The sequence below is a fragment of the Malania oleifera genome, chromosome 1, assembly GCF_029873635.1.
Source record: "Malania oleifera isolate guangnan ecotype guangnan chromosome 1, ASM2987363v1, whole genome shotgun sequence".
In the NCBI taxonomy this organism is placed as follows: Eukaryota; Viridiplantae; Streptophyta; class Magnoliopsida; order Santalales; family Ximeniaceae; genus Malania; species Malania oleifera.
In genome coordinates this window covers 147,414,277-147,438,851 of record NC_080417.1, presented here as the reverse complement: position 1 = coordinate 147,438,851, position 24,575 = coordinate 147,414,277, and the positions used below count along the sequence as shown (strand labels likewise).

At 42.0% G+C, this 24,575-nt stretch overlaps 2 protein-coding genes across 2 annotated transcripts; both read right to left on the bottom strand.

The window, feature by feature from the left end:
- Positions 1–18,063: 18,063 nt before the first annotated feature.
- On the bottom strand, positions 18,064–19,946 carry LOC131149676 (uncharacterized). Its single transcript, XM_058100332.1, has 3 exons — positions 19,734–19,946; positions 18,349–19,208; positions 18,064–18,100 (listed from the first exon to the last, which is right to left on the bottom strand). The coding sequence occupies exons 1-3, from the start codon at positions 19,944–19,946 to the stop codon at positions 18,064–18,066; spliced, it is 1,110 nt and encodes a 369-aa protein (XP_057956315.1).
- Positions 19,947–21,635: 1,689 nt separating this feature from the next.
- LOC131149670 (uncharacterized) lies at positions 21,636–22,172 on the bottom strand. Its single transcript, XM_058100317.1, has one exon. The coding sequence runs from the start codon at positions 22,170–22,172 to the stop codon at positions 21,636–21,638; it is 537 nt and encodes a 178-aa protein (XP_057956300.1).
- Positions 22,173–24,575: the final 2,403 nt, after the last annotated feature.

The window sequence follows — 24,575 nt, the reverse complement described above, 5'->3', positions numbered from 1 at the left end:
CTCGAATAAAATATTATTTTAATATTTTCTAGGCCCATAAATTCTAAATAAATAAATATACCCTTAAATATAGTCAAATTACTATATTTCCCAAATTAATTAATTCATTTCCCCAAAATACTACCCATCTAGCCTTCCTAGGCTCCACACATCTCAAATTAACATTTAAACTAATATTTAATACTCCCACTTAATTTTCTAAATTATGCCTGCGAGGCACAAAATTACACCCGCGGCGCTTACCCGAGTCCTGATTCAAAAACCCTAATTCCATTTAAATTATTTCTAAATAACGTACTATTTAAATATTTTCTAATGTCATAATTTTCAATTTACAGTATACCCGCATATTTAATTAATTTGTCAAATTTCTCAAATCCCACTCTCGCTTTGGAGTAGGGCCTAGAAAATCCCAATTGAAAAATTATATACGCCAAAATGACGACGACGACGACTAGGACCACGTGGTGGTACCCGTTCGCCGATTTAACAACAGATTTAGAGTAAAATTGAGAAAATATAAAAAAATTACTTTTTCCCAGGAGCAATACTTAAGTCGTTCCCACGACCAATCTGCTTCAGTAAAAATGTCGGCAGCGGAACCAAGAATCCAACGGCACCTTCCGTTTCCCGATCCGCTGCAAATTTATCGAGAAATTGAGAGAGACAGAGACGGAGACGAAGGTGGCTGCGGCTGGCGTAGGAATTTTGCAGAGGGTGGGGGGGCGTGCTGCTTCTAATTTCTTCTTCTTTCTTTCTTCTCTTCTTATCTTCAGATTACTTTATATATATATATATATATATATATATATATATAATAATATAATCTCTCTATATATATATATATATATATATATATGTATATATTAACTTACTTATATATATATATATATATATATATTATATTACTTTAACTTATATATTTATATATATATTAACTTACTTATATATATATACATATATATATATATATCTTATTTTAATTATTATTATTTTTTAAATCCAATGATTTAGTTACTTAATTTAATTTAATTTCTTTTTTTTTTAATTTTTTTCCCACATCATTCCTTTTATTTATTTATTTGTTATTTTATTTATTTTAATCCTTTTAAATTTTCAGGTCTTTACAATAAGGGTCTAAATTTTTTTCCGATTCTGTAAATTTGTAGTAAACTGGATTATAAGGGAGTATTGTTTTGTGGTTTTTAGGTTTTGAGAACTTGGTTCACTGTTTTGGAGTCCTTTAGTTCGTATTTTGGTTATCGGGAAAAGGTAAAAGAATTCTGTTTATATAAGCTTTTTTGGAATCTGAGTCGATAAAACTGTGGTTTACGTTTATACGGATGGTCTGATTTCTTATTTGGGAAAATCTATTGGGTGAAATCACGAGGTTTTCGAGTTACAGTTTTTGGGAAAATTAGGGGTTTTGGGTATCATCTACGTTTCTATTGGAAAACCATATATTTGTATAAATTATAGTATAAAGATGATTGTACCTTTGATTATGTTAAACTGTATTTTCGGATATACTGTTATGAGATTATTTGTTTACCCAAATAAGTGTGGAATGAGCTGATGTATTGAAATGAGTTGAGATGTGAATCGTTGAAATGAGAGATAGGAGCATGAGTTCCAAATTGTTCCAAGTTTTGTGAAAAAGCCGAATCGGTTAACTATCGTAGGCTGCCGAGTCGGAATAAGGCCGAACACCGAGGATAATTGAAGCGTGCCAGCTTATCCTCGAAGGCTGAGATGTGGAGGAGAGTTGAAATAATACTGTAGGATGAAAGTGTGAAATACCACTTTCTATACCAATTGATCACTGAAGGGTGTGAGTTCACCATGTTTGCACCGGATGAATCCTATGGGGCTTATGCAATGCCAAGTTACCGAGGGCGCCATGTAATGCGGGTCAGCTTAGGCTGAAGTGTAGTCACTCGAAGAATAATAGCATTTTAAATAATAAGAGGGAGAGAAAATAGATACAGAAACAGAAGGAGGCCGTAGATTTCGTCGACGAACGCGGATTTTGGAGATAATATTAAATAATCATAATTTCAGAAAATTGCCAAGCTTCGTCGAAGAACACAAGGTTTCGTCGACGAAGGCCTTAAGGATTTCGTCGACGAATACAGGGCTTCGTCGACGAGAAAATATCGAGAGACGAATTTCGGGCCTCTGAATTTCGTCGATGAATACAAGACTTCGTCGATGAATTTATTGAAAGACTCATCGACGAGGTGACGTGTCTCGTCGACGAATCTGGTCCTATATGAGTATGGAAAACTGAATTTTATCACATTTTTCACCGAGCTCTCTCTCTCTCTCTCTCTCTACGTCTCCCTCTTGCTTCTCTCTTTGATTCCTGCCCCACCAGTCGCTGGATCGATGATCTAAAGCTACCACGACACTCCTGACGAAGTTCTCTGCAAATCTGCAGGAGCGGATCGTCGGGAAAATAGAGTTGGATTTCATCCCAAATTCAGGGTAAGACCTTTTAGTTAGCTTTTGGCTTTCTGGCAGTTATAGGAAATGATATAGACGGAAAAATACTGATATTTTGTTCTGACATATGTTGGTTTCAGGGTGTTTTGTAAGAGGCCTTGCGGGTGTTAAGCTTGTATTCCCTAGAGGCTTTCCAGTAGTCAAGAAAGGAAATATGCTATGCTAGGTATTTCTTAAAATACTATATAACTTATTTAATTATGAAAATTATGTATTTATGTATAGTGTGGCTTGTGATTATGATTATGGTACGGGTATATGTTTTACGAATGCTAGTTTCATGATTTTTAAGAATTTTAGTACTATGATTATGCGAATTTTAGTACCATGATTTTATGGATTTTAAGTACCATGATTATACGGATCTCAGTACCATAATTACATGAATTCCAGTATTATGATTATGCAGTTCAGTGTTATGATTATACAGTTCTCAGTATTATGACATATGAATCACAGTATAGTTATGTAGCATCATGGTTATTACAATTACTTCATAATCATGGTAAATCAGTTAGATATGTATAGAAATATATTATATGATATCAGACCCTGTTGGACTTGCAGCTATAGAGCACGGTATCGTTGCTACAGATACTATGTTACTTATTTAGTGCAACCACCTATTCAGATAATACATGGTAAGGTCGACCACCTAGGCTCTTGAAGAGGTTAGCCTCCCCATCCAGATATGGGTTGAGGTAGGCAGGTCGACTGACGGAGTTCAGTGATTTATTCCTGGTTGGCCAGTCAGGGTAAATCCAGCTTATGGGCCGCACAACCCTATCATGAGGAGGGCAAGTCATGACACACAGATAGCCATAGGGAACAGTTCAATTACTATTACATACGTACGGATTTACAGGGACCCTATTTATGTACACTAGAAGTACTTTGAATTATAACCTATAAAACTGCTATGTTAAGCAACATGGAAAGGGGTGGTGTATTTTATTATTTGTGTTGTACTCTTGTATTCAGTTATTCATGTTTATATGAAAACAGATTTCATGATATATATATATATATATATATATATATATATAATAGCTCATTTGCCACACACTAGTAATAGCATGTTTCTTCTTACTAAGCGTTGGCTTATCCCAATGTTGAAACATTTTTCAGGTGATCCAGGTCGGCGAGCAGATCAGGCTCGCACATAGAGGGGCGTCTGTAGTGCTGTGTCAGCAAAGTGAGTATGTTTTGGGAGGATTTTTTGTATTACCCTAGCTAGTTGAGGGTATTTTTGGGAATTCAGATATACGTGTATATTGGGAAAACATGTAGTATTCTGGTATTTAGTGGTATTGGTTTTGTATTGTATATAATGGTTATGGATATGTTTATATGATTCTGCTTCTTGCTGCTTAGGTTTGTGGTTAGGTTTACCTCCAGCATGGTATCAGAGCATGTAGAATATTAGTTTTAAAAAAATAATAATAAAATCAGTTTATTAAGCAGGTCATTACAGTTTGGTATCAGAGCCTAGGTTGCTAGGTTCTGTAGACTTTAGAGTGCAGCAAAAGCAATACCAAAGTATGGGAAAAGGATTTGAGGTTTGTTTTGTGTCTGGGTACAGGATTACCATAGTGGTTTCTGTGTTTTTCCTGGGGTGACGATTTCAGGAAAACCATAGTAAACTATTGTTGGATCGTGTGTCTAGGTGACAGAACTGGATATTGAGTTAAAGTCAGAGAAGGTAATTAATTTTTGAGTAGGTACAGGATAGGTCCATATAGGAAATAAAGTGTTTAAGTGTGTTTCTTATTTTTAGGATGGACCCAGGAAGCAGCGGCACGAATGCTGGGGATGACAGGCCAGGACCTTCCAGCATAGGTGGAGGAGATACTGATGTTGTGCTCCGCAATGTCACTCAGAAGGTGATGACTGAGATGGCTAGGAATTCTAGGGAGCGTGGCTGTTCGATTGAGCAGTTTACGCGTATGAAGCCCCCATCTTTTGTTGGAGGAGATGACCCGACTGTAGCTGAGAATTGGGTCCAGGATATCGAGGATATGTTGGCGGTGCTTCCATGTACGGATGAGCATAAGGTAGCATTTGCTACTTTTAAACTAACAGGGGAGGCAAAGCGCTGGTGGAGAGCAGCGCGTCTGATAGAGGAGTAGAGTCTGGTTCCAGTTCCAGTGACATGGGATCGATTCAAGGATATGTTCTTCGAGCGCTATTTCCTTGCTATTATTCGAAGTGCGAAGGTAGCAGAGTTCCTACATTTGGTACAAGGGCAGATGATTGTATCCCAATACACGGCTCGATTTGTCGAATTGTCGCATTTTGCTCCACATCTAGCACCTGATGAAGAAAAGAAGGCGAGGAAGTTTGAAAAAGGGTTGAGGCAGAATCTGTTTGAGCAGGTGATTGGTTTCAGGGCTCAGACATTTAAAGAGGTTGTAGACAGAGCTGCGATTATTGAGAGTGACATTCAGAAGGGCGTAGTAGCTCAGAGTCAGAGGAAGAGGCCTGCGCCTCGGGGTTTTCAGGCTGGCTCCAGTAAGGGTCCATGGAGAGGTGGTCGTGATAGGGGAGACCAGAGGCAGATGGCAGGACCTCGTGAGAACCAGGGTGCACATACTTACCCGGTGTGTCAGACATGTGGGAGACATCATTTGGGAGAGTGTTGGGTAGGCAAGGGAGTGTGTTATCGTTGTGGGCGATCTGGTCACATGATGCATGAGTGCCTAGGGCAGTAGGACCAGGTCCTAGCTCCCAGGACTTACCAGGGAGGACATCAGGCAGCTAGGGGAGGATATTAGGCGCCTCGGGGTGGCCAGCAGAGGAATGTGGCCCCAGCGCGGGTATATGCTCTGACGCCAGGAGATGCAGAGGCTACTACTGATGTGATGACAAGTACATTTACTGTTCTATCATACCCAGTTATTGTTCGTTTTGACTCGGGTGCTACTCATTCTTTCATTTCTACATCTTATGTTAAATTATGTGAGAGTGAGACCCAGTCATTAGATATAGCACTGTCGGTAGCTACACCATCAGGATCAGTGCTCAGATGTCAAAAGGTACTTAGAGGCTATCCGATAGAGATTCAGGGAAAAGTATTACCAACAGATCTTATTGTACTTGATATGTGTGGGTTCGATATAATACTGGGTATGAATGGTTGGCTGCCAATTACACTAGCATTGATTGCTTCCAGAAGGAAGTAATTTTCAGACCTCCTGGAGAGCAGGGATTCAAATTCGTTGGTTTACGAGTATGTGCTCTAACACAGCTGGTGTCCGTCGTGCAGGCGCACAGATTACTCCTGGACGAAGGTCAGGTCTTATAGCATTTGTGAAAGAAGCATCTGAGAATGAATTGAAGATTGACAGCACCCCCGTGGTACGAGAATTTCTAGATGTTTTTCCAGAGGAGGTACCAGGGTTGCCTCCTATGTGCGATGTAGATTTTCCTATAGATTTACCTTTAGGGACTGCGCTGATCTCTAAGGTCTTGTATCGTATGGCTCCAGCTGAATTGGGAGAATTAAAGGAGCAGTTGCAGGATTTGTTGAACAAGGGGTTTATACGGCCCAATTTATTGCCGTGGGGAGCTCCAGTACTGTTCGTAAAGAAGAAAGACAGGTCTATGAGGATGTGCATTTTTAGGCCATGTGATCTCAAGGGACGGTATTTCAGTGGATTCCAGCAAGATTGACGTAGTAGTAGATTGGGCTAGGCCGAGAAATGTGCAGGAAGTCAGGAGTTTCTTAGGACTGGTAGGTTATTACCGCCGTTTTGTTGAGGGGTTTTCAGCCTTGTCAGGTCCTCTCACGCAGTTGACTAGGAAAAATGTCAGATTTGTGTGAGATGAAGAGTGTGAGCGGAGCTTCCAGGAATTAAAGCAGCGGCTCGTCACTGCACCAGTTCTTACAATTCCATCGGGAGGCGATGGTTATGTTATTTACAGTGACGTGTCCTTGAAAGGGCTCGGTTGTATGCTGATGCAGCAGGGTAGAGTAGTGGCGCATGCGTCCAGACAACTAAAAGAATACAAGAAGAACTACCTTACTCACGATCTAGAATTGGCTGCGGTGGTACATGCATTGAAGATCTGGAGGCATTACTTATATGGTGAGAGGTGTGAGATATTTTCTAATCATAAAAGCCTAAAATACATTTTTACACAAAAAGAATTGAATATGCGGCAAAGGAGGTGGTGGGAACTTATCAAGGATTATGACTGTACCATCAGTTACCACCCAGGTAAAGCAAATGTGGTAGTTGATGCACTGAACCGTAAATCAAGAGACACAACACAGTTAGCAGCGATAGTTCAGCATCCGATTCAGATGGACTTAGAGAGACTCGATGTGGAGTTAGTGGAGAATGATTCTCAGGCGCATATAGCCAGTTTGGTTGTACAGCCCACGTTATATGAGAAGATTAAAGCTGCTCGGAGAGATGATCCATAATTAGTGGAGGTGATAGCCAGAGTTCAGGACGGTTAGGGGGAGGAGTTCAGTATTTCTGACGATGGGGCTCTAAGATTTCACACCAGATTTTGTGTGCCTGCAGATGACGGCATCAGGAGGACGATTTTAGAGGAGGCACACAAGTAGCTATACACTATTCATTCTGGCAGTATGAAAATGTATAGGGATTTACGAGATTCGTTCTGATGGAGTGGCATGAAGAGGGGGATAGTAGAGTTCGTGCGGTAGTGTTTGACATGCCAACAGATTAAAGCTGAGCACCAAAGGCCGGCTGGTCAATTACAACCTCTTTTCATTTCTAAGTGGAAGTGGGACCACGTGTCCATGAATTTTGTTACTGGGCTGTCGCCGGCATTGCATGAACAGAATGTCATCTGGGTGATAGTTGATAGATTGACGAAGACAGTACATTTTCTGCCTATAAAGGTCAGCTACCCTATGAACAGGTTAGCATAGATTTACATACAAGAGATTATTCGATCCCATGGAGTGCCGGTATCCATAGTCTCAGATCGTGATCCACGTTTTACATCACGATTTTGGAGGAGTTTGCAGGAGGCACTAGGGACCCAGCTAGCATTTAGCACAACTTTCCACCCTAAGACCGATGGTCAAACTGAGAGAACCATCCAGGTATGGGAAGATATGCTTCATGCTTGTGTGCTAGACTGCGGAGGTAGCTGGATTCAGTTTTTACCGCTAGGTGAATTTGCTTATAATAACAGTTATCAGGCTAGCATTGGCATGGCACCCTACGAGGCATTGTATGGTAGGAGATGTAGATCTCCTCTTTTATGGGATGAAGTAGGCGAAAGGTGAGTTCTAGGTCCAAAGATAATTCAGCAAGCATGTGATAAAGTCTGACTTATTCGAGATAGGATCAATGCAGCACAGAGTCGGCAGAAAAGTTATGCAGATACTCGCCACCGAAAACTGGAATTTGGAGTAGGTGATCATGTTTTTCTGAAAATAGCTCCCTTTAAAGGAGTTATGAGATTTGGGAAGAAGGGCAAGTTGAGCCCTAGGTATATTGGCCCTTTTGAGATACTTGAGAGAATTGGGTCAGTTGCCTATAGGCTAACTTTGCCACCAGCTTTGACTCGTATTCATGGCGTGTTTTATGTTGCCATGTTACGAAAATACGTCTCAGACCCATCCCACATCATTAGCTATGCAGAGATAGAGCTTAAGGATTCATTGGCATACCAAGAAGTGTCAGTACAGATCTTGGACAGGAAGGTTCAGATTTTACGTACTAAAGAAATAAAGTTAGTTAAATTTTTGTGGAGGAATCATGCTATAGAGGAAGCTTCTTGGGAACTTGAGGAGCATATTAGACAGAGATACCCGCAATTATTCCAAGAGGTATAGAGGTACTCAGGTAAAGTATAATAGTTAGGTAAATTTTCTTGCAGGTACATGTATTAATTTAAGTTAGTAGATAGTTTAGTTTATATGTATATATGTAATCTCCTAGGACGTAATTGTAACCACGGTATTCCTCCACCATAAGTCAGGGCAGGTAATAAAATAAGTAGACCATTTTCTTTACAGAATGATGGAAGTATAGATAGAGATTCAGATAGTAAATTTCAAGAACGAAATTTTATAAGGAGGGGAGAATGTAGTGACTCGAAGAATAATAGCATTTTAAATAATAAGAGGAAGAGAAAATAGATACAGAAACAGAAGGAGGTTGTAGACTTCGTCGACGAACACAGGGTTTCATCGACGAAGGCCTTAAGGATTTCGTTGATGAATACAAGGCTTCATTGACGAGAAAATACCGAGAGACGGATTTCGGGCCTTTGAATTTCGTCGACGAATACAGGACTTCGTCGACGAATTTATTGAAAGACTCGTCGATGAGGTGACGTGTCTCGTTGACAAATATGGTCCTATATAAGTATAGAAAACCAGATTTTATCACATTTTTCACCGAGCTCTCTCTCTCTCTCTCTCTCTCCTCTCTCTCTCTCTCTACGTCTCCCTCTTGCTTCTCTCTTCGATTTCGGCCCCACCAGTCACCGAATCGACAATCTGAAGCTACCACGACACTCTTGGCGGAGTTCTCTGTAAATCTACCAAAGCGGATGGTCAGGAAAATAGAGTTGGATTTCATCCCAAATTCAGGGTAAGGCCTTTTAGCTAGTTTTTGGCTTTCTGGCAGTTATAGGAAATGATATAGACGGAAAAATACTGATATTTTGTTCTGACATATGTTGGTTTTAGGGTGTTTTGTAGGAGGCCTTGTGGGTGTTAGGCTTGTATTCCCTAGGGGCTTTCCAGTAGTCAAGTAAGGGAAATATGCTATGTTAGGTATTTCTTAAAATGCTATACAGCTTATTTAATTATGAAAATTATGTATTTATGTATAGTGTGGCTTGTGATTATGATTATGGTACGGGTATATGTTTTACGAATGCTAGTTTCATGATTTTTACGAATTTCAGTATTATGATTATGAGAATTTTAGTACCATGATTTTATGGATTTTAAGTACCATGATTATACGGATCTCAGTACCATGATTATATGAATTTCAGTATTATGATTATGCAGTTCAGTGTTATTATACAATTCTCAGTATTACGACATATGAATTTCAGTATAGTTATGCAGCATCATGGTTATTACGATTACTTCAGAATCATGGTAAATCAGTTTGATATGTATAGAAATATATTATATGATATCAGACCCTATTGGACTTGCAGCTACAGAGCACGGTACTGTTGCTACAGATACTATGTTACTTATTTTGTGCAACCACCTATTCAGATAATACATGGTAAGGTTGACCACCTAAGCCCTTAAAGAGGTTAGGCTCCCCATTTAGATATGGGTTGAGGTGGGCAGGTCGACTGACGGAATTTGGTGATTTATTCCTGATTGGCCAATCAGGGTAAATCTAGCCTATGGGCCGCATAACCCTGTCATGAGGAGGGCAAGTCATGACACACAGATAGCCACAGGAAACAGTTTCAGTTACTATTACATACGTACGGATTTACAGGAACAGGGACCCTATTTATGTACACTAGAAGTACTTTGAATTATAACCTATAAAACTGCTATGTTAAACAACATGGAAAGGGGTGGTGTATTTTATTATTTGTGTTGTATTCTTGTATTCAGTTATTCATGTTTATATGAAAACAGATTTCATGATATATATATATATATATATATATATATATAATAGCTCATTTGTCACACACTAGTAATAGCATGTTTCTTCTTACTGAGTGTTGGCTCATCCCAGTGTTGAAATATTTTTCAGGTGATCCAGGTAGGCGAGCAGATCAGGCTTGCAAATAGAGGGGCGTCTGTAGTGCCCAGTCAGCAAAGTGAGTATGTTTTGGGAGGATTTTTTGTATTACCCTAGCTAGTTGAAGTTTATTTTGGGGAATTCAAATATACGTGTATATTGGGAAAACATGTAGTACTCTGGTATTAAGTGGTATTGGTTTGTATTGTATATAATGGATATGAATATGTTTATATGATTCTGCTTCTTGCTACTTAGGTTTGTGGTTGGATTTACCCCCAGCATGATATCAGAGCATATAGAATATTAGTTTTAAAAAAATAATATTAAAATCAGTTTATTAAGCAGGTCGTTACACGAAGAGTATGACAACACTGGATAGATCGATTGTGTTTTGTGAGATATACCGGAACTGTAGTATGAAAATACTGGAATTGTGAAATGTTATGTTTTACTATTGAAATAACACTTATGTGCCACACACTGATATAACCTGATTCTCCCTTACTGAGAAGTGTCTAGCCCCAATCATACAAATGTGTTTCAGGTCCTTCGAGTAGCTGAAGCTAGCGTTCTAGCATTTTTGGGAGTGTGGTTGTTGGTTAGCTTTGTATAAGTACTTGTGTATGACTTGAACTATGGTCGGGTTGTCGTTTTGGGTTATGTAGACACTCGGAGTTATGTTTTGTATTGTGGGAATTAGACTTTGGTATTGTATAGACTCTGATATGGTATGGTGGTATGTAATGAATGTAATAGGTTGTATAATTCCACTGCGTATATTGTGTATGTGATTGTAAATAAGGTATACAGGAACCCTGCGGGATCGGACCCTTATTTTGTGTAGTATCATGGATGTATGAATGATACAGAGACATGTTTGATTACTAAATCACACCCTGGGGCCCATTTCCAAGTTCAGGGCGTGACAAATCTCTTCTCTTCATTCTCGTCATTTCATCCTTTTTTTGAGTCAAGAGAGTTTGACAAACAAAAAAATGTGTTTTTTTCTTTCTTTCTTTTTTGTGGAGCTTTGGACTCCTCCATTTGTGCAGAATTGGAGAGAGTCATACGATTAAAATCAGGCTGTTGTATCTTGGGGGAGACAAGTCTTAAGGAGTTCTACTATACCGGTTCGTGGGGTAAGCCAATAAACCGCAAAGGGCTTGAATCTTCTTTAAGAGAACGAGATATCCATGCCTCAGCCTATTTGTGAATTGTGGTTATATTTATATTTTATTTGTATCTAAGTTCATTTTATGTTATTAGTTTTTCTAGCACGATTCAAATCGGATTGTTGTATCTTGGAGGAGACAAGTCTTGAGGAGTTATGCTGCACCGGTTTGTGGGTTAAGTTAAAAACCACAGAGGACTTGAATCTCCTCAAAGAGAGCGAGATATCCATGCCTCAGCCTATTTGTGAATCGTGTTTATATTTGTATTTTTATTTGTGTTTTAAGTTTTATTGTTTTTATTTTATTAAATTTCCTAACAATTTTAAGATGGTTCAAAATATGGAGGCTACAACAAAGAAACCGAATGAAATATTGGAGATCTCAACAAGTTTTTTTGGTTTAAAGGAGTCCACTTCAAGAGATGAAAAGGCAAGGTATTCTTCTACCTTAATCTCCTCAAAGTAGCTTATGTTCTCACCGAGAAGGATCTAAAAAAAATCGATACCGAAAAAATAAATGAAGATGAGTTGGTCGATCACCACAAAAAAATTGGAACAATATGAAAAATATGAGTATAAATGTCGGTATTACATTTTTAATTGTCTAGCCTATCATTTTTATGATTATTATGATACTACTAACTTCTCCGCAAAGAAAATTTGAAGATTTTGCAGAATAAGTAAAATACGGAGGAAGCAAAAGGGCATGATGCAATTCTGTAAGAAATTATAATACCAATAACGATAATACCACAAAAAAAAAAAAATTAATTGCTTCTTAACATAATACTTTACCCAATGGTTATTTTTTTTTTCTTTCTAAAAACCCTCAATTAAAGTCCTAGACGAGAAATATGAAAATAATAGTAGACCTCACAAAATGAATAGGGCCAACCCTAATCAAAAGAATTTGAGCCAAGGACCCCCTTACAATCGAAACAAGTAAAATAACAATGCTTGTTATGTTTGTGGCAAAAGTATACATATTACTCGAATTTGCAAAATTCAAAAACGTGGACCTATTCTTCAATTTAATATAGTTGAGAAACCATTTGTAGTGATACTTACTAATATAATTATGGTCCATGATATTGAGGGGTGGTGGGCAGACTCAGGTGCTAATAGACATGTCTGTTATGATAAATTTTGGTTCAAGGTGTACACTCCTTTTAAGGAACCTAAAACTATTATACTTGAAAATTCACATGTTATTATTGGCTTCTATGTGGATGACTTGCTCATTTTTTGTTTAAATATGCATGCAATGAATAAAACAAAAAGTATGATCAAAAAACATTTTGAGATGAAAGATTTAAGTGAGACTAATATTATTTTAGGCATGAAAATTACAAGATCGTGCAATGGTATATTTCTTGATCAATCACATTACGTTGAATTTTTTTTTTTTGAATAAATATGACTATGATAAGTGCAAACATGTTACTACTCCTTTTGATTCAAAGAATCACTTATTTCCTGTTGAGAACGAAAACAGAGTGGTTAATCAAAAGGAATATAATATCCTTATTAGTAGCCAAAGATATACAACTGATTTAACTAGACTTAACATTTAATATGCAGTAGGAATACTTAGTAGATTTTCGAGTAAGTCAAGTAGAAAACATTGGAATGCTTTTGAACGTGCAATAAAGTATTTAGTTGGTACCAAAAATTATGGCTTGTTTTTTACTAAGTATCCTGCTATACTCGATGCTTTTTTTTATTTATGTTGATTGGAATTGTTGCGGGGTAAAAAATAGTTGGGATGCTCCTTCGACTCTCGTTGACCTGAAAGAAGAAAAGAACAAAGGCTTGGAGGACCCGGGGTGTAATCCGGGGGATCACTCCGATGCCTAAGTAAGAGGAAGGCTTTTAGGAAGGCTAAATGCAACAGTAGAATAGTGTTATGTGACTTACCTTTGCCTGTACTCCCAATCCCTTCTTATAGGGGCTTGAGTTGACCGCTGGTTGGCTCGGATTTATTGCGTGGGGGCGCGAATCGCTCTCCGGCCATAAGTGCGTGCGCCTATTACTCAGTTTTTAAGGGCGTCGGCGTGAATCTCTCCTCCTCTTTATTAGGTCGGAGCTAATCACTCGTCAGAAAGTCAGACCTGGAGAAAGTATGAGACAGGCGTTGACCTGCCCTTATTAGCGTGATTTATTATGGGCATATCAGTTGTCCCCCCCTCAGTTTCAAATTTCTGGATAGAATTTTGAATAATTATTTGTGTTTGCATCTTTCCATTTAGAAGTTTTAACACTTCCTCATGTTCCCCTCTTTTTCTCCTTCCTTTTTTTTTTTTTGGGAAGAATAATTGAGCAGCTCGTGCCGACTGTTTGCCCCGAGCTGTTTTGTCCGAACTGTTCGGGCCAAGCTCCTTTGTCCGAGCTCTTTTAAGAAGGACTCGTGCTGAGCTGTGTTTGTCCAAGCTGTTTTGTGCAGAGCTGTTTTGTCTGAGCTATTCGGACCGAGCTCTTTTGTCCGAGCTCTTTGAAGCAGGACTCGTGCCAAGCTGTTTCTGTCGAGCTGTTCGGGCCGAGCTCTTCGAGGAACGATTCGTGCCGAGCTGTTCCTGCCGAGCTGTTCGGGCCGGGCTCTGTTTGTCCGAGCTCTTCGAAGAAGGATTCGTGCCGAGCTGTTTCTGCCAAGCTGTTCGGGCCGAGCTCTTCGAGGAAGGATTCGTGCCGAGCTGTTTCTGCTGAGCTGTTCAGGCCGAGCTCTTCGAGGAAGGATTCGTGCCGAGCTTTTTGAAGAGAGACTCGTGCCGAGCTCTTCATGCCGAGGTCTTGAAGAGTGACTCGTGCCGAGCCATTAGTGCCGGGCTCTGTTTGTCCGAGCTCTTCGAAGAAGGATTCGTGCCGAGCTATTTTTGCCGAGCTGTTCGGGCCGAGCTCTTCGAGGAAGGATTCGTGCCGAGCTTTTTGAAGAGAGACTCGTGCCGAGCTCTTCATGCCGAGCTCTTGAAGAGTGACTCGTACCGAGCCGTCTGAGAATGAGTCGTGCCGAGATCATCGCGCCGAGCTCTTTGAAGAGAGACTCAGGCCGAGCTCTTCATGCCGAGCTCTTTGAAGTGAGACTCGTGCGAGCTCTTCATGCTGAGCTCTTCGAAGAGTGACTCATGCCGAGCTGTCTGAGAATGACTCGTGCCGAACTCTTCGTGTCGAACTCTTTGAAGAGAGACTCGGGCCGAGCTGTCTGAGAATGCCGAGCTCTTTGAAGAGAGACTCGGGCCGAGGTGTTTCTTCTGAGCTTTTTGAATAATCAGGCCGAGCTAACCAACCTACTCGGCTGTGTGGCATTACAACTAATTCTCGTTGCTTGGGCTTTCCGTGTGATGAGTCGTGCTCATCTGTTGGGTTGTTCTGGCCTTACGAGTCGTGCTCGTCAGTTCGGGCCATCCTCCTGATGAGTCGTGCTCATCTGTTGGTTTGGTCTGGCCTCACGAGTCGTGCTCGTCATTTTGGGCCGTCCGCGTGATGAGTCGTGCTCATCTGTTGGGTTGCTCTGGCCTCACGAGTCATGCTCGTCATTTTGGGCCTTCCACCCGATGAGTCGTGCTCATATGTTGGGTCGTCCTTTGCGTCTATCTCACTTTCCCGAGGCATCGTTGCACGCTTCTGTCCGGCGAAAGATACAAAAAAGCAGGTTTTAAATGCGTTTTACCTCGGAAAGTGGGTTGGAGGAAAGCATTATTGATGACCATCCATCCAACGTTGTGTCCGAGGCAACTTGGTGTTTCTAAGGTGGCGTTTGTCCTCGGGAAGCCTCGTCTGTGCACTTGTTAGAGATTTTCTGTGTCCTTTGCCTCCCTCGAGACGCAATCCTTCTCGTAAATGAAAATTCTTGAGATTCCCGCCAAAGGGATTCGTGCCCTCCTCTCTATATAAAGGCCAGTGGACTCCTTCATTCCACACTCGTCTTTATTCCAAGAGAACTGCTTCCTTCTCTACTCTTCTCCATTCCACAAGTCCCTTATTTGGTGCTAGGTATGCTTTCCCTCTCTATAGCATTTTTGTCTTGTTGTTCTTCATGTTCTTCATTGTTCTTGCGCTAGTTTTGTATGTTTGATCTTGTCTTGTAAGATTGCCTAGTTGTTTGTGTGAAATTTTACTGTCTTGATCTGTCTTGGCCTTCTTTCTTCTTGATCTTTGCTATTGCTTGCTCGCTTGACCCTTAGGTTTAAGTAGTGTTTCCTTCAGGCTTGTTTTTTCCTATGGAGACCTCCTCACAGCCATTAAGGGTACCTACAACAGTTCGGAGCGCTCGTTGTGAGCTCACCTCTCCCGACCTGCAAAATGTTCGTTATTTTTTTGCCATACCATCCAATGTCACTGTTAGGTTACCAATTGCTTCCGAATCAGCCTTTGACCAAAAATCCGAGGAGCTCTGCCTGTATACCGATTATCTAGATTTGGGTCTTAGGCTCCCTTTTCCCTCCTTTGTTTCTAACGTATTACGTTTTTATCGCATAGCACCATCTCAACTTGTTCCGAACTCTTATCTTTCGCTCACCTGTTTTGCCGTGCTTCTGCTCTGCTTGGGCCATCAGCCTACCGTCCCCCTTTTCAGAAGTTGTTTCCAGATGCGATCTCACTCTGCGGAGAAAGAGCTATATTATTTCAACTCTCTACCAGGTTATAAACTCTTCTCACCGGGCAGTTCTTCCATCCATAACTGGAAGACCCGTTACTTCTTTGCGTCGGGAGAGCTGGATTACACAGGCTCCTTTGTCTGGTCTTCTCCTCTTGATGGTAACGTGGTTATCTTTTTCCACCCTCTTTTGCAAGGCTTACACGTAGGTGATCCGTCTAACTCATCTTTTCTCCTTTCACCCCTTTTTCCTTTGTAGTTTGGGTGCGCCATCTCCTCCTCAGACTTTCCCCCGAAGAGCAGGCCATCCTTAAAGAACTTCGTGCCCTCGGTGAACAGGGGATTATCCCTCACGAGGAGCTGCTCTAGGAGCGTGTCCTCGTGCAGTGGGGGATCAACCCCGTTTCCTCAAGTCATTCTCCCCCCTTATTATGTATATGTGTATGTTTGGTTGTCGTCTTTTCTGTTGGTGTTCTTACTCCTTGTCTCTTTTATCCTTGCAGATATGGACTTCACTAGGTATGAATCTCTCATGGGAGAGGCTAGAAAGCAAAGGGTTAGCAGGAGCAGGAAGAAGAGAAGGGAGGTCGAAGGAGAATCCTCTCACAAGGATGCACCCGCAGTAGGGGATTCCGGCGCCCTTACTGATGAGGTCCATGCTGCTCCTCCTACGAACTCTCAGGCTCAAGTTGAAGCCATCTTCCATGAGCCGACCCGTTCTACCTCTGCTCTCCGTCAGGCTGTGCATGCTGAGGATTTTGTGCAGGCCCAGTGTACCCTTCCTGACGCCCTCTCGGCGAAAATCCGCCATACTTCGTACCAAGTGCCTATTTAAAGTAGGCTTTATACTTTTGGACTTATGCATAGCCTTGCTAACTTCCTTACTTGGTATTTTCTGCAACTGGCGACGATGGCTCTAGCCCAGGAGGAGAAGGTCGCGGAGATGTACCGCCAAACCCTCGATGCCCGGGAAAAATATGTCCTTGCTCAGAACGAACTGCAAGAGGCCGAGGCCCGCGAGCGGGCTCTGCAGGCAGAGATCGATCACCTTCGTAGGGAGGAACTTCCTTCCAGAGAGGCTGCTGCTGCTGCTTCTTCTTCTCGAACTGCGGTGAAGAAGTACAAAGAGTCGAACCAATTCGTTATCGACACCTCCAAAGCTTATCGAATTGGTTTCAGAAGGTGTCGAGATCAAGTAAGGACTAAACATCCTGAGATTCGTCTTGACGGTGTAAGCTCTCATGGTTATGGCGACGAGAGTCCCGAGTCTGCAGAGGACCTAGAGGAGGATGAAGAAAGGGAGGAGGTGGAAGTTGGAGAGGGGAGTAAAGCGAACTAGTATGTAGGAACCGAACATGTATTTTGAATTTTTCAACCTTTATTGTTGTAATGCAACTTTTTGTAAAAGACACTTTTATTACAACACTACAAAAAGCGGTTCTTAAGAATAATATTTCTTTAACATTTCGAAATTCCACGTGTTCTTGATTTCTTTCCCCCCTACCTCTTCCAACTTGTAGGTCCCGGGTTTTATCTCTATGGTGACCTTGTATGGGCCCTCCCAGTTAGGCTTTAGCTTGTGCGACCCTGACTCGGACGGGTTGTTTCGCCTCTTCCTCAGGACTAAGTCTCATGGCTGAAAATTTCGTACTTTCACGTGGTGGTTGTAGTACTTTGCTACCCTCTTCTGGTACGCGGCAACTTTTACACTCGCCTGATCTTGTCTCTCTTCCAGTAGGTCTATTTCTGATCTGAGCTCCTCGCTATTGGTCTGCTCGTTAAAGTATTGCCTTCGCCAAGAGGGTATCCCCACCTCTGCTGGGATGACTGCTTCTGCGCCGAAGACAAGCATGAACGGGGTTTCCCCTGTTGCTGCTCTCTTGGTGGTGTGGTACGCCCACATAAGGGAAGGGAGTTCCTCTGTCCATCTACCTTGCATGGATTCGAGTCGCGTCCTCAGTCCGTGCAGAATCATCCGATTCATGTTCTCTACTTGTCCATTGCTCTGGGGGTGCGCCACCGACGCGAAGAGAAGCTTAATAGATAGATCCGAACAGAACTTTTTGAAGCAGTCATTGTCGAACTGCTTCCCGTGGTCTGTAACTATCGCTGAGGGAATGCCATAGCGGCAAACCAATGAGGTCCACATGAAGCGTGTAATATTTCGCTCTGTTATGGTGGCTAGGGGTTCGGCCTTTACCCACTTAGTGAAATAATCTATTGCTACCAACAAGAATTTTTTCTGGCCAGTTGTCTGTGGAAGAGGTCCGAGGATATCTATCCCCCACTGAGCAAAAGGGCAGGGACTGGTTAGAGGGGAGAGTAGACTAAAGGGTGCGTGTGGTACCACTGCGCACCTTTGACATCTGTCACATTTTTTGACGAGCTCAACCGCGTCTTTTTTCATTGTGGGCCAGAAAAATCCCTGTCGCATAGCTTTGTGAGCTAAAGCCCTACTGGCAAGGTGGTTTCCGCATACTCCTTCGTGGATTTCCCGTAGTATGTATTCCCCTTCGTCTTTGCTTAAACATCGAAGGTAGGGCAATGTCAGGGATCGCCTGTGGAGCTCCTGGCCCATCAACGTATATCTTGTCGCCTTCCTCCTCACCTTTTGAGCCTCCTTATTATCTTCTGGTAAGGATCCGTCCTGGAGGTATAGGAATAAGGACGCTCTCCAATCGTCCTTGTTGAATTCGGACGCCACTGAGTTAATTCTGTCCTCCTCGTACAAGGGTTTCCCTATGCGTTCAAGATAGATAGTGTCTTTCCATTCCGAACCGGTTGCCGAGGCTAACTTCGCGAGTGCGTCCACCTTTTTATTCTCTGCTCTCGGTACGTGTTCTATGTCGAACTGGGCGAATGCCTCTATGTACTCTCTTGCCTTGGAGAGATATTTCTTCATTCTTGGATCCCTAGCCTCGAATTCTCCTTTAAGTTGCTCTACTACCAGCTGGGAATCACTCAGTACTTTGATCTGTGCCACCCCTAATGCTTCCGCCAGGCGCAGGCCGGCTAACAGGGCTTCGTACTCCGCCTCGTTGTTGGTTGCTATGAACTCCAGTTTTAGGGCGAAGAGAGTTTCATTGCCCTCTAGGTCAAAAAGGATGAATCCGGCTCCCCCTTCAGCAGCATTAAAGGACCCATCAACGTGCAATGTCCACTCCTCCGACTTGGTGGATGACTCGGGGAGCCTTTCTGCTGTAAAACCCGCGAGTACCTAAGCCTTGACTGCGGGCCTCAGTTGATACTGTATGTCGAATTCACTTAATTCTATCGACCACCTCGTCATCCTTCCCGAACTCTCTGGTCGCTGTAGAATTTGTCTCATAGGTAGGTTTGTTAACACGACAACCCTATGGGCTTGAAAATAGGGTCCTAATTTCTGCGCTGCACAGATAATGAAGAAGGCAGCTTTTTCCACCATACAATAGTTCTTCTTGGCGCCACTTAACACCTTACTTGTGTAATATATAGGCTAATGCTTCCTACCCTCTTCCCGGACAAAGACCGAGCTGACGGCATTCTCCGTGGAAGCTATATATAGATAGAGGTCTTCCCCATTCTTTGCCTTTGTCAAGAAAGGAGGGGATCCGAGGTATTGCTTAAGCTGCTCGAAGGCTTCATCCTGCTCTTTCCCCCATTCGAATCCTCCCTTCTTCCATAGTGCTCTAAAGAAAGGTAAGCCTTTGTCCCCTGAGCAGGAGATAAACTTGCTGAGGGAGGCTATCCTCCCGGTCAGAACTTGGATCTCCTTTTTAGTCCTTGGAGCCTCCATCTCCAGCAGCACTCGTATTTTATCTGGATTTGCTTCTATACCTCTATGAGTCACCATAAAGCCCAGGAATTTACCTACGGAAACGCCGAACACGCACTTTGAGGGATTCAACCTCATGTGGTACCGGCGGAGGAGCTCGAACGTTTCCCTCAGATCTTTACAATGTTGCCCTGCTTCCATGCTCTTCACCAACATATCGTCCACGTATGCTTCCATTGTTTTTCCGAGCTGTTCTTTAAAAATCTTGTTCACTAACCTCTGATATGTGGCCCCTGCATTTTTTAAGCCGAAGGGCATCACCCGGTAGCAATATAAACCCCTTTCGGTGAAGAAAGAAGTTTTTTCTTCATCAGCTGGACTCATAGGGATTTGGTTGCACCCTGAGTAAGCATCCATGAAGCTAAGGAGCTCGTGCCCCGAGGTTGAATCCACTAGCTGATCAATTCGAGGGAGAGGAAAACTGTCCTTTGGGCATGCTTTATTCAAGTCCGTGAAGTCTATGTAGGTGCGCCATTTTCCATTGGGCCTCCTAACCAAGACCACATTGCTCAATCACTCGGGGTAGTCCACTTCTCGGATGAAGTTGGCCTGCAATAGTTTCGTCACCTCTTCATCAATTATTTTGATCTGCTCCATCGCGAAGCTCCTTTTTTTTTGTTTTACAGGTCGGTGGTTGGGGTTGACCTGTAACCTGTGCTCTATCACAGCAGGGTCGATGTCGGGCATGTCTGCTGCCGACCATGCGAACAAGTCAGAGAATTCGTCCAAGAGTTCAGTCAACTCCGCTTTCAAGGTGTCGAGTAAGTGATTCCCGATCTGTATACTTCTCTCCTGGTGGCCTCGCAGTGGTATGTGGTTGATATCTTCGTGTAATGTACTGATCTGGGGATACTCTCCTCTGACCTCCAGGTCTTCCACCGTTAGAGATTCTTTGGCCTCCATCTTCCCTTTCAAGGCCATTACATAGCAACTCCGGGCAGCGGCCTGATCTCCTTTGGCATATCCTATCCCTTGTGGTGTAGGAAATTTAACTTTGAGGTGGTATGTTGATGTTACCGCTCGAATTGCGTTAAGGAAAGGGCAACCCAAGATGACATTGTACACCGAAGGTCGGTCAACTACCAGGAACTCTATCAACGTTGTTACCTGCTGTGGGGTCGTCCCTATTGTCACTGGTAACGTGATAATTCCCAAGGGGTGAACAGTGTCTCCCCCAAATCCTACCAAGGGGGTCGAGACGGGCTTCAATCGTTCCTTGCCGATCTTCATCCCAACCAAGACCGACCAGAACATGATGTTGGCCGAGCTCCCGTTGTCTATCAGTATACGTCTAACCATGTAATTGGCCACGAGTAGGGAGAGCACTAGTGCGTCATCATGCGGTTGCTGCACTCCCTCTTCATCTCCGCTGTCAAAGGTTATGGCGTCACCTTTCTTGTTTCGTTTGCTACTGGTTTCCCTCTTTTCCATCGTCAGCACCTGTTTAGCATATCTTTTGCGCGCACTCCCGCTATCTCCTCCATTAGCAGATCCTCCAAAGATCACCGCAATTTCCCCAATAGCTTGCTCTTCCTTCTCTTTTGCGCCATGCCTCCTCTGCTCGAATGGTTCCCTTTGTGGATTTTCTTTCTTGACAAACCTTGACAGATGTCCCCTTCTTATTAGGACTTCGATTTCTTTCTTCAGCTGAATGCATTCTTCTGTGTTGTGGCCGTGATCCCTATGGAATGCGCAAAACTTGGACATGTTCCGCTTATGTAGAGGCGTTCGCATAGGTTCAGGCCATGAGACGTAGTCCTTCTTTTTTATCTGCATCAGCAACTCTGAGCGCAGTACATTTAGAGGTGTGTAAGTGGAGAACTTGTTGTGCTATCCTCTGCTCTTTTGACCTGTTTGCAGCGCACTAGTTTCGTGCCTTTTTATAGATCTATACGTGTCTCCAGATTCTCTGCCGTTGTTTCTCCTCTTCCGCTCTAGACGATTTCCTCTCGTGTCCATCATCTCCTCCAGGTTTATGTATTTCTCTGCTCGGATCATTAACTCCCCCATGTCCATCGGCGGTTTTTTCCCTAGGGAGTATAAGAAACTTCCGAGTTGGAGAGCCGTTGTCAGGGCGGCCAAGGCTACCCCCATGTCTAAGTTGTGGATTTCTAGGGTCGCTGTGTTGAACCGGTGCATGAAGTTCTTTAAAGTCTCCCGATCCCCTTGCACCATATTCATTAGATGGCCTATTGTTTTGGTAACTCTCCGGCTACTAAGGAAGTGGCCGATGAACATTTGCTCCATCCCTTGGAAGGAACCAACAGATCCTAGTCGAAGAGTTCGATACCAGTCTCTGGCGGTACTCTTAAGGGTGGTAGCAAACGCTCGGCACATGATGGCGTCAGGAGCCCCTTGCAGCTGCATTAACATTTTGAAATTTTTCAGGTGATCAATGGGGTCAGACAAACCTTCGTATCTCTCAAAGGTGGGCATCTTGAATCTACTAGGCAATGGAGCTTCCATGATCTCTTTGCTGAACGGAGACTCCACGGACTTTAGGGATGTTTCACCATAATAGGGCCTGGTTCTGCCTTCTTTCATCATCTTCTCTATGTAATCTATCTTCTTTATTCTTTCCTCAAGCTCGGTGGATCTTTGTTGGTTGACATCCACGCTATTTGCATCTTCTACCTTCTTATTGGGGTGAGTTTTCTCTTCTTTCTCCATTAGTTCGTCAGCTTGTTTGTCTGCGCTGGGTTTCTCTTGCGGTCGGGGAAGGACGTGCCCTTCTTGACTCTTCTGTTGTAAGAGTTGGTTAAGCATGTCCTTCATTTCCTTCTAGAAGGCAAAGAACTCCTCCCTACTGACACCAGATGAGTCGGAGGTCCATTGGAGGGATTGGGATGGTTCTTTGGTATCAGGGAAGGAGGTAGAATTGCGCGAGGTCGGCATTGCTTGAATGTTTGAAAGTCGAGAGCAAGATAATATCGCCTCCTAAAAGTAACTTCCCACAGACAGCGCCAACTGTTGCGGGGTAAAAAATAGTTGGGATGCTCCTTCGACTCTCGTTGACCTGAAAGAAGAAAAGAACAAAGGCTTGGAGGACCCGGGGTGTACTCCGGGGGATCACTCCGATGCCTAAGTAAGAGGAAGGCTTTTAGGAAGGCTAAATGCAATAGTAGAATAGTGTTATGTGACTTACCTTTGCCTGTACTCACAATCCCTTCTTATAGGGGCTTGAGTTGATCGCTGGTTGGCTCGGATTTATTGCGTGGGGGCGCAAATCGCTCTCCGGTCATAAGTGCGTGTGCCTATTACTCGGTTTTTAAGGGCGTCGGCGTGAATCTTTCCTCCTCTTTATTAGGTCGGAGCTAATCACTCGTCAGAAAGTCAGACCTGGAGAAAGTATGAGACAGGCGTTGACCTGCCCTTATTAGCGTGATTTATTATGGGCATATCAGGAATAATTTGTCAAGTAATTCTCTCTCTACCACTAGTTATATTTTTACTTTAGGTGGTGATGCTATTTGCTAGAAATCTAAAAAATAATAATAATAATAATTGCTAACTCAACTATGGAAGTTAAGCTTATTGTTTTAACATCAGCTAGTGAGAAAGAAAGTTAGTTGAGAGATATGTTATATGAAATTTTATTTAGGAAAAACCAATATTACATATCTTAATTAATGTGATAGTAATGCTGCAATTGGTAGAGTGAATAGCCGCTATTATAACGGTAAATCTAGACCCATAAAAATAAAATACAGTACTGTGAGATTATATTTGAGTAGTGACATCATTAATATAAGTTATATAAAATCTTCTAAGAATCTTGCAAATTCACTAACTGAGGTCTTAGCAAGAGAAAGGGTCTGAATAAAATGAATAGCTTGATTGATAGGACCTATTTCAAGGAAAATTATATAAAAGGCATTCCCCTCTACATATCTGTGTGTGTATTTTAAATATTAAACATGTGATGCATTAGTCCTATATGTGCATTTAGAAAACTGAAATATGTGTAATTTCTCCAAATATATCTGAGAATCACTTCAAACCAAACAAATTAAAGATGTGATTGACCCCCAGGGTGTGGTTCAGGTGGTAGTGCGGGCTGCGAGAATGTCTCTCATGAGATCAGGTGTTCAAACCCTCTCAGATTCGTTTCCGTCCCTGGACTCCTGAATTTACCCTCCTTTTAGAATTGTGGGGTCAACTTCAAGGGGAGCGGGATTAGTCACGTGAACCATCAAACAAATGCGTGGATACCGAGTGCGTAATAAAAAAAAAAAAAAATTAAAGATGTGATTGATTCAATCTAGGTTCTATTAATACCAATATCATAATACTCTAATAAATTTAAATATTAATATAATATCTTATGATTAACTGTACAAATCATTTAAATATTTTTCAACCCAATATGGAGATGATGGACGGTACTATCCTTAAAATAAAGTAATAAAAATTGAAGTATATAATGAACAAGATGCCTTTGGATCCGTCCCGCATATTCCCTCCCTCTTTCCCTGCCCTGTTCCTTCCACTGTCATCCATCCATTTGTTCCCTCCACTGTACACTCATTTTCAAATTAATAATTTTAAAATTTAAGATTTTAAATTTAAATTGATTTAGATAAATTTTAACATAATTTTATATCACGTCATATTCAAATTCAATATAAATTTAAAATTAATTTAATTAAATACCAATAAAATTAAACTCAATAGGTTTAAATTTGTAAACAGCCCATCTATAGGATTTGCTAATATGTTGAAACAATAATAAATAAATAAATATATTTATATATATTAAAATTTAGCATG

Coding starts and splice junctions, on each gene's coding strand:
- LOC131149676 (XM_058100332.1), bottom strand. CDS start 19,946: ATGGAAGCAGGGCAACATTGTAAAGATCTGAGGGAAACGTTCGAGCTC. Junction 19,209..19,733: donor GGACTAAAAAGGAGATCCAA/GTTCTGACCGGG, acceptor GTCAAGGCTTAG/GTACTCGCGGGTTTTACAGC. Junction 18,101..18,348: donor AAATGTGACAGATGTCAAAG/GTGCGCAGTGGT, acceptor GCATTCCCTCAG/CGATAGTTACAGACCACGGG.
- LOC131149670 (XM_058100317.1), bottom strand. CDS start 22,172: ATGCAGCTGCAAGGGGCTCCTGACGCCATCATGTGCCGAGCGTTTGCT.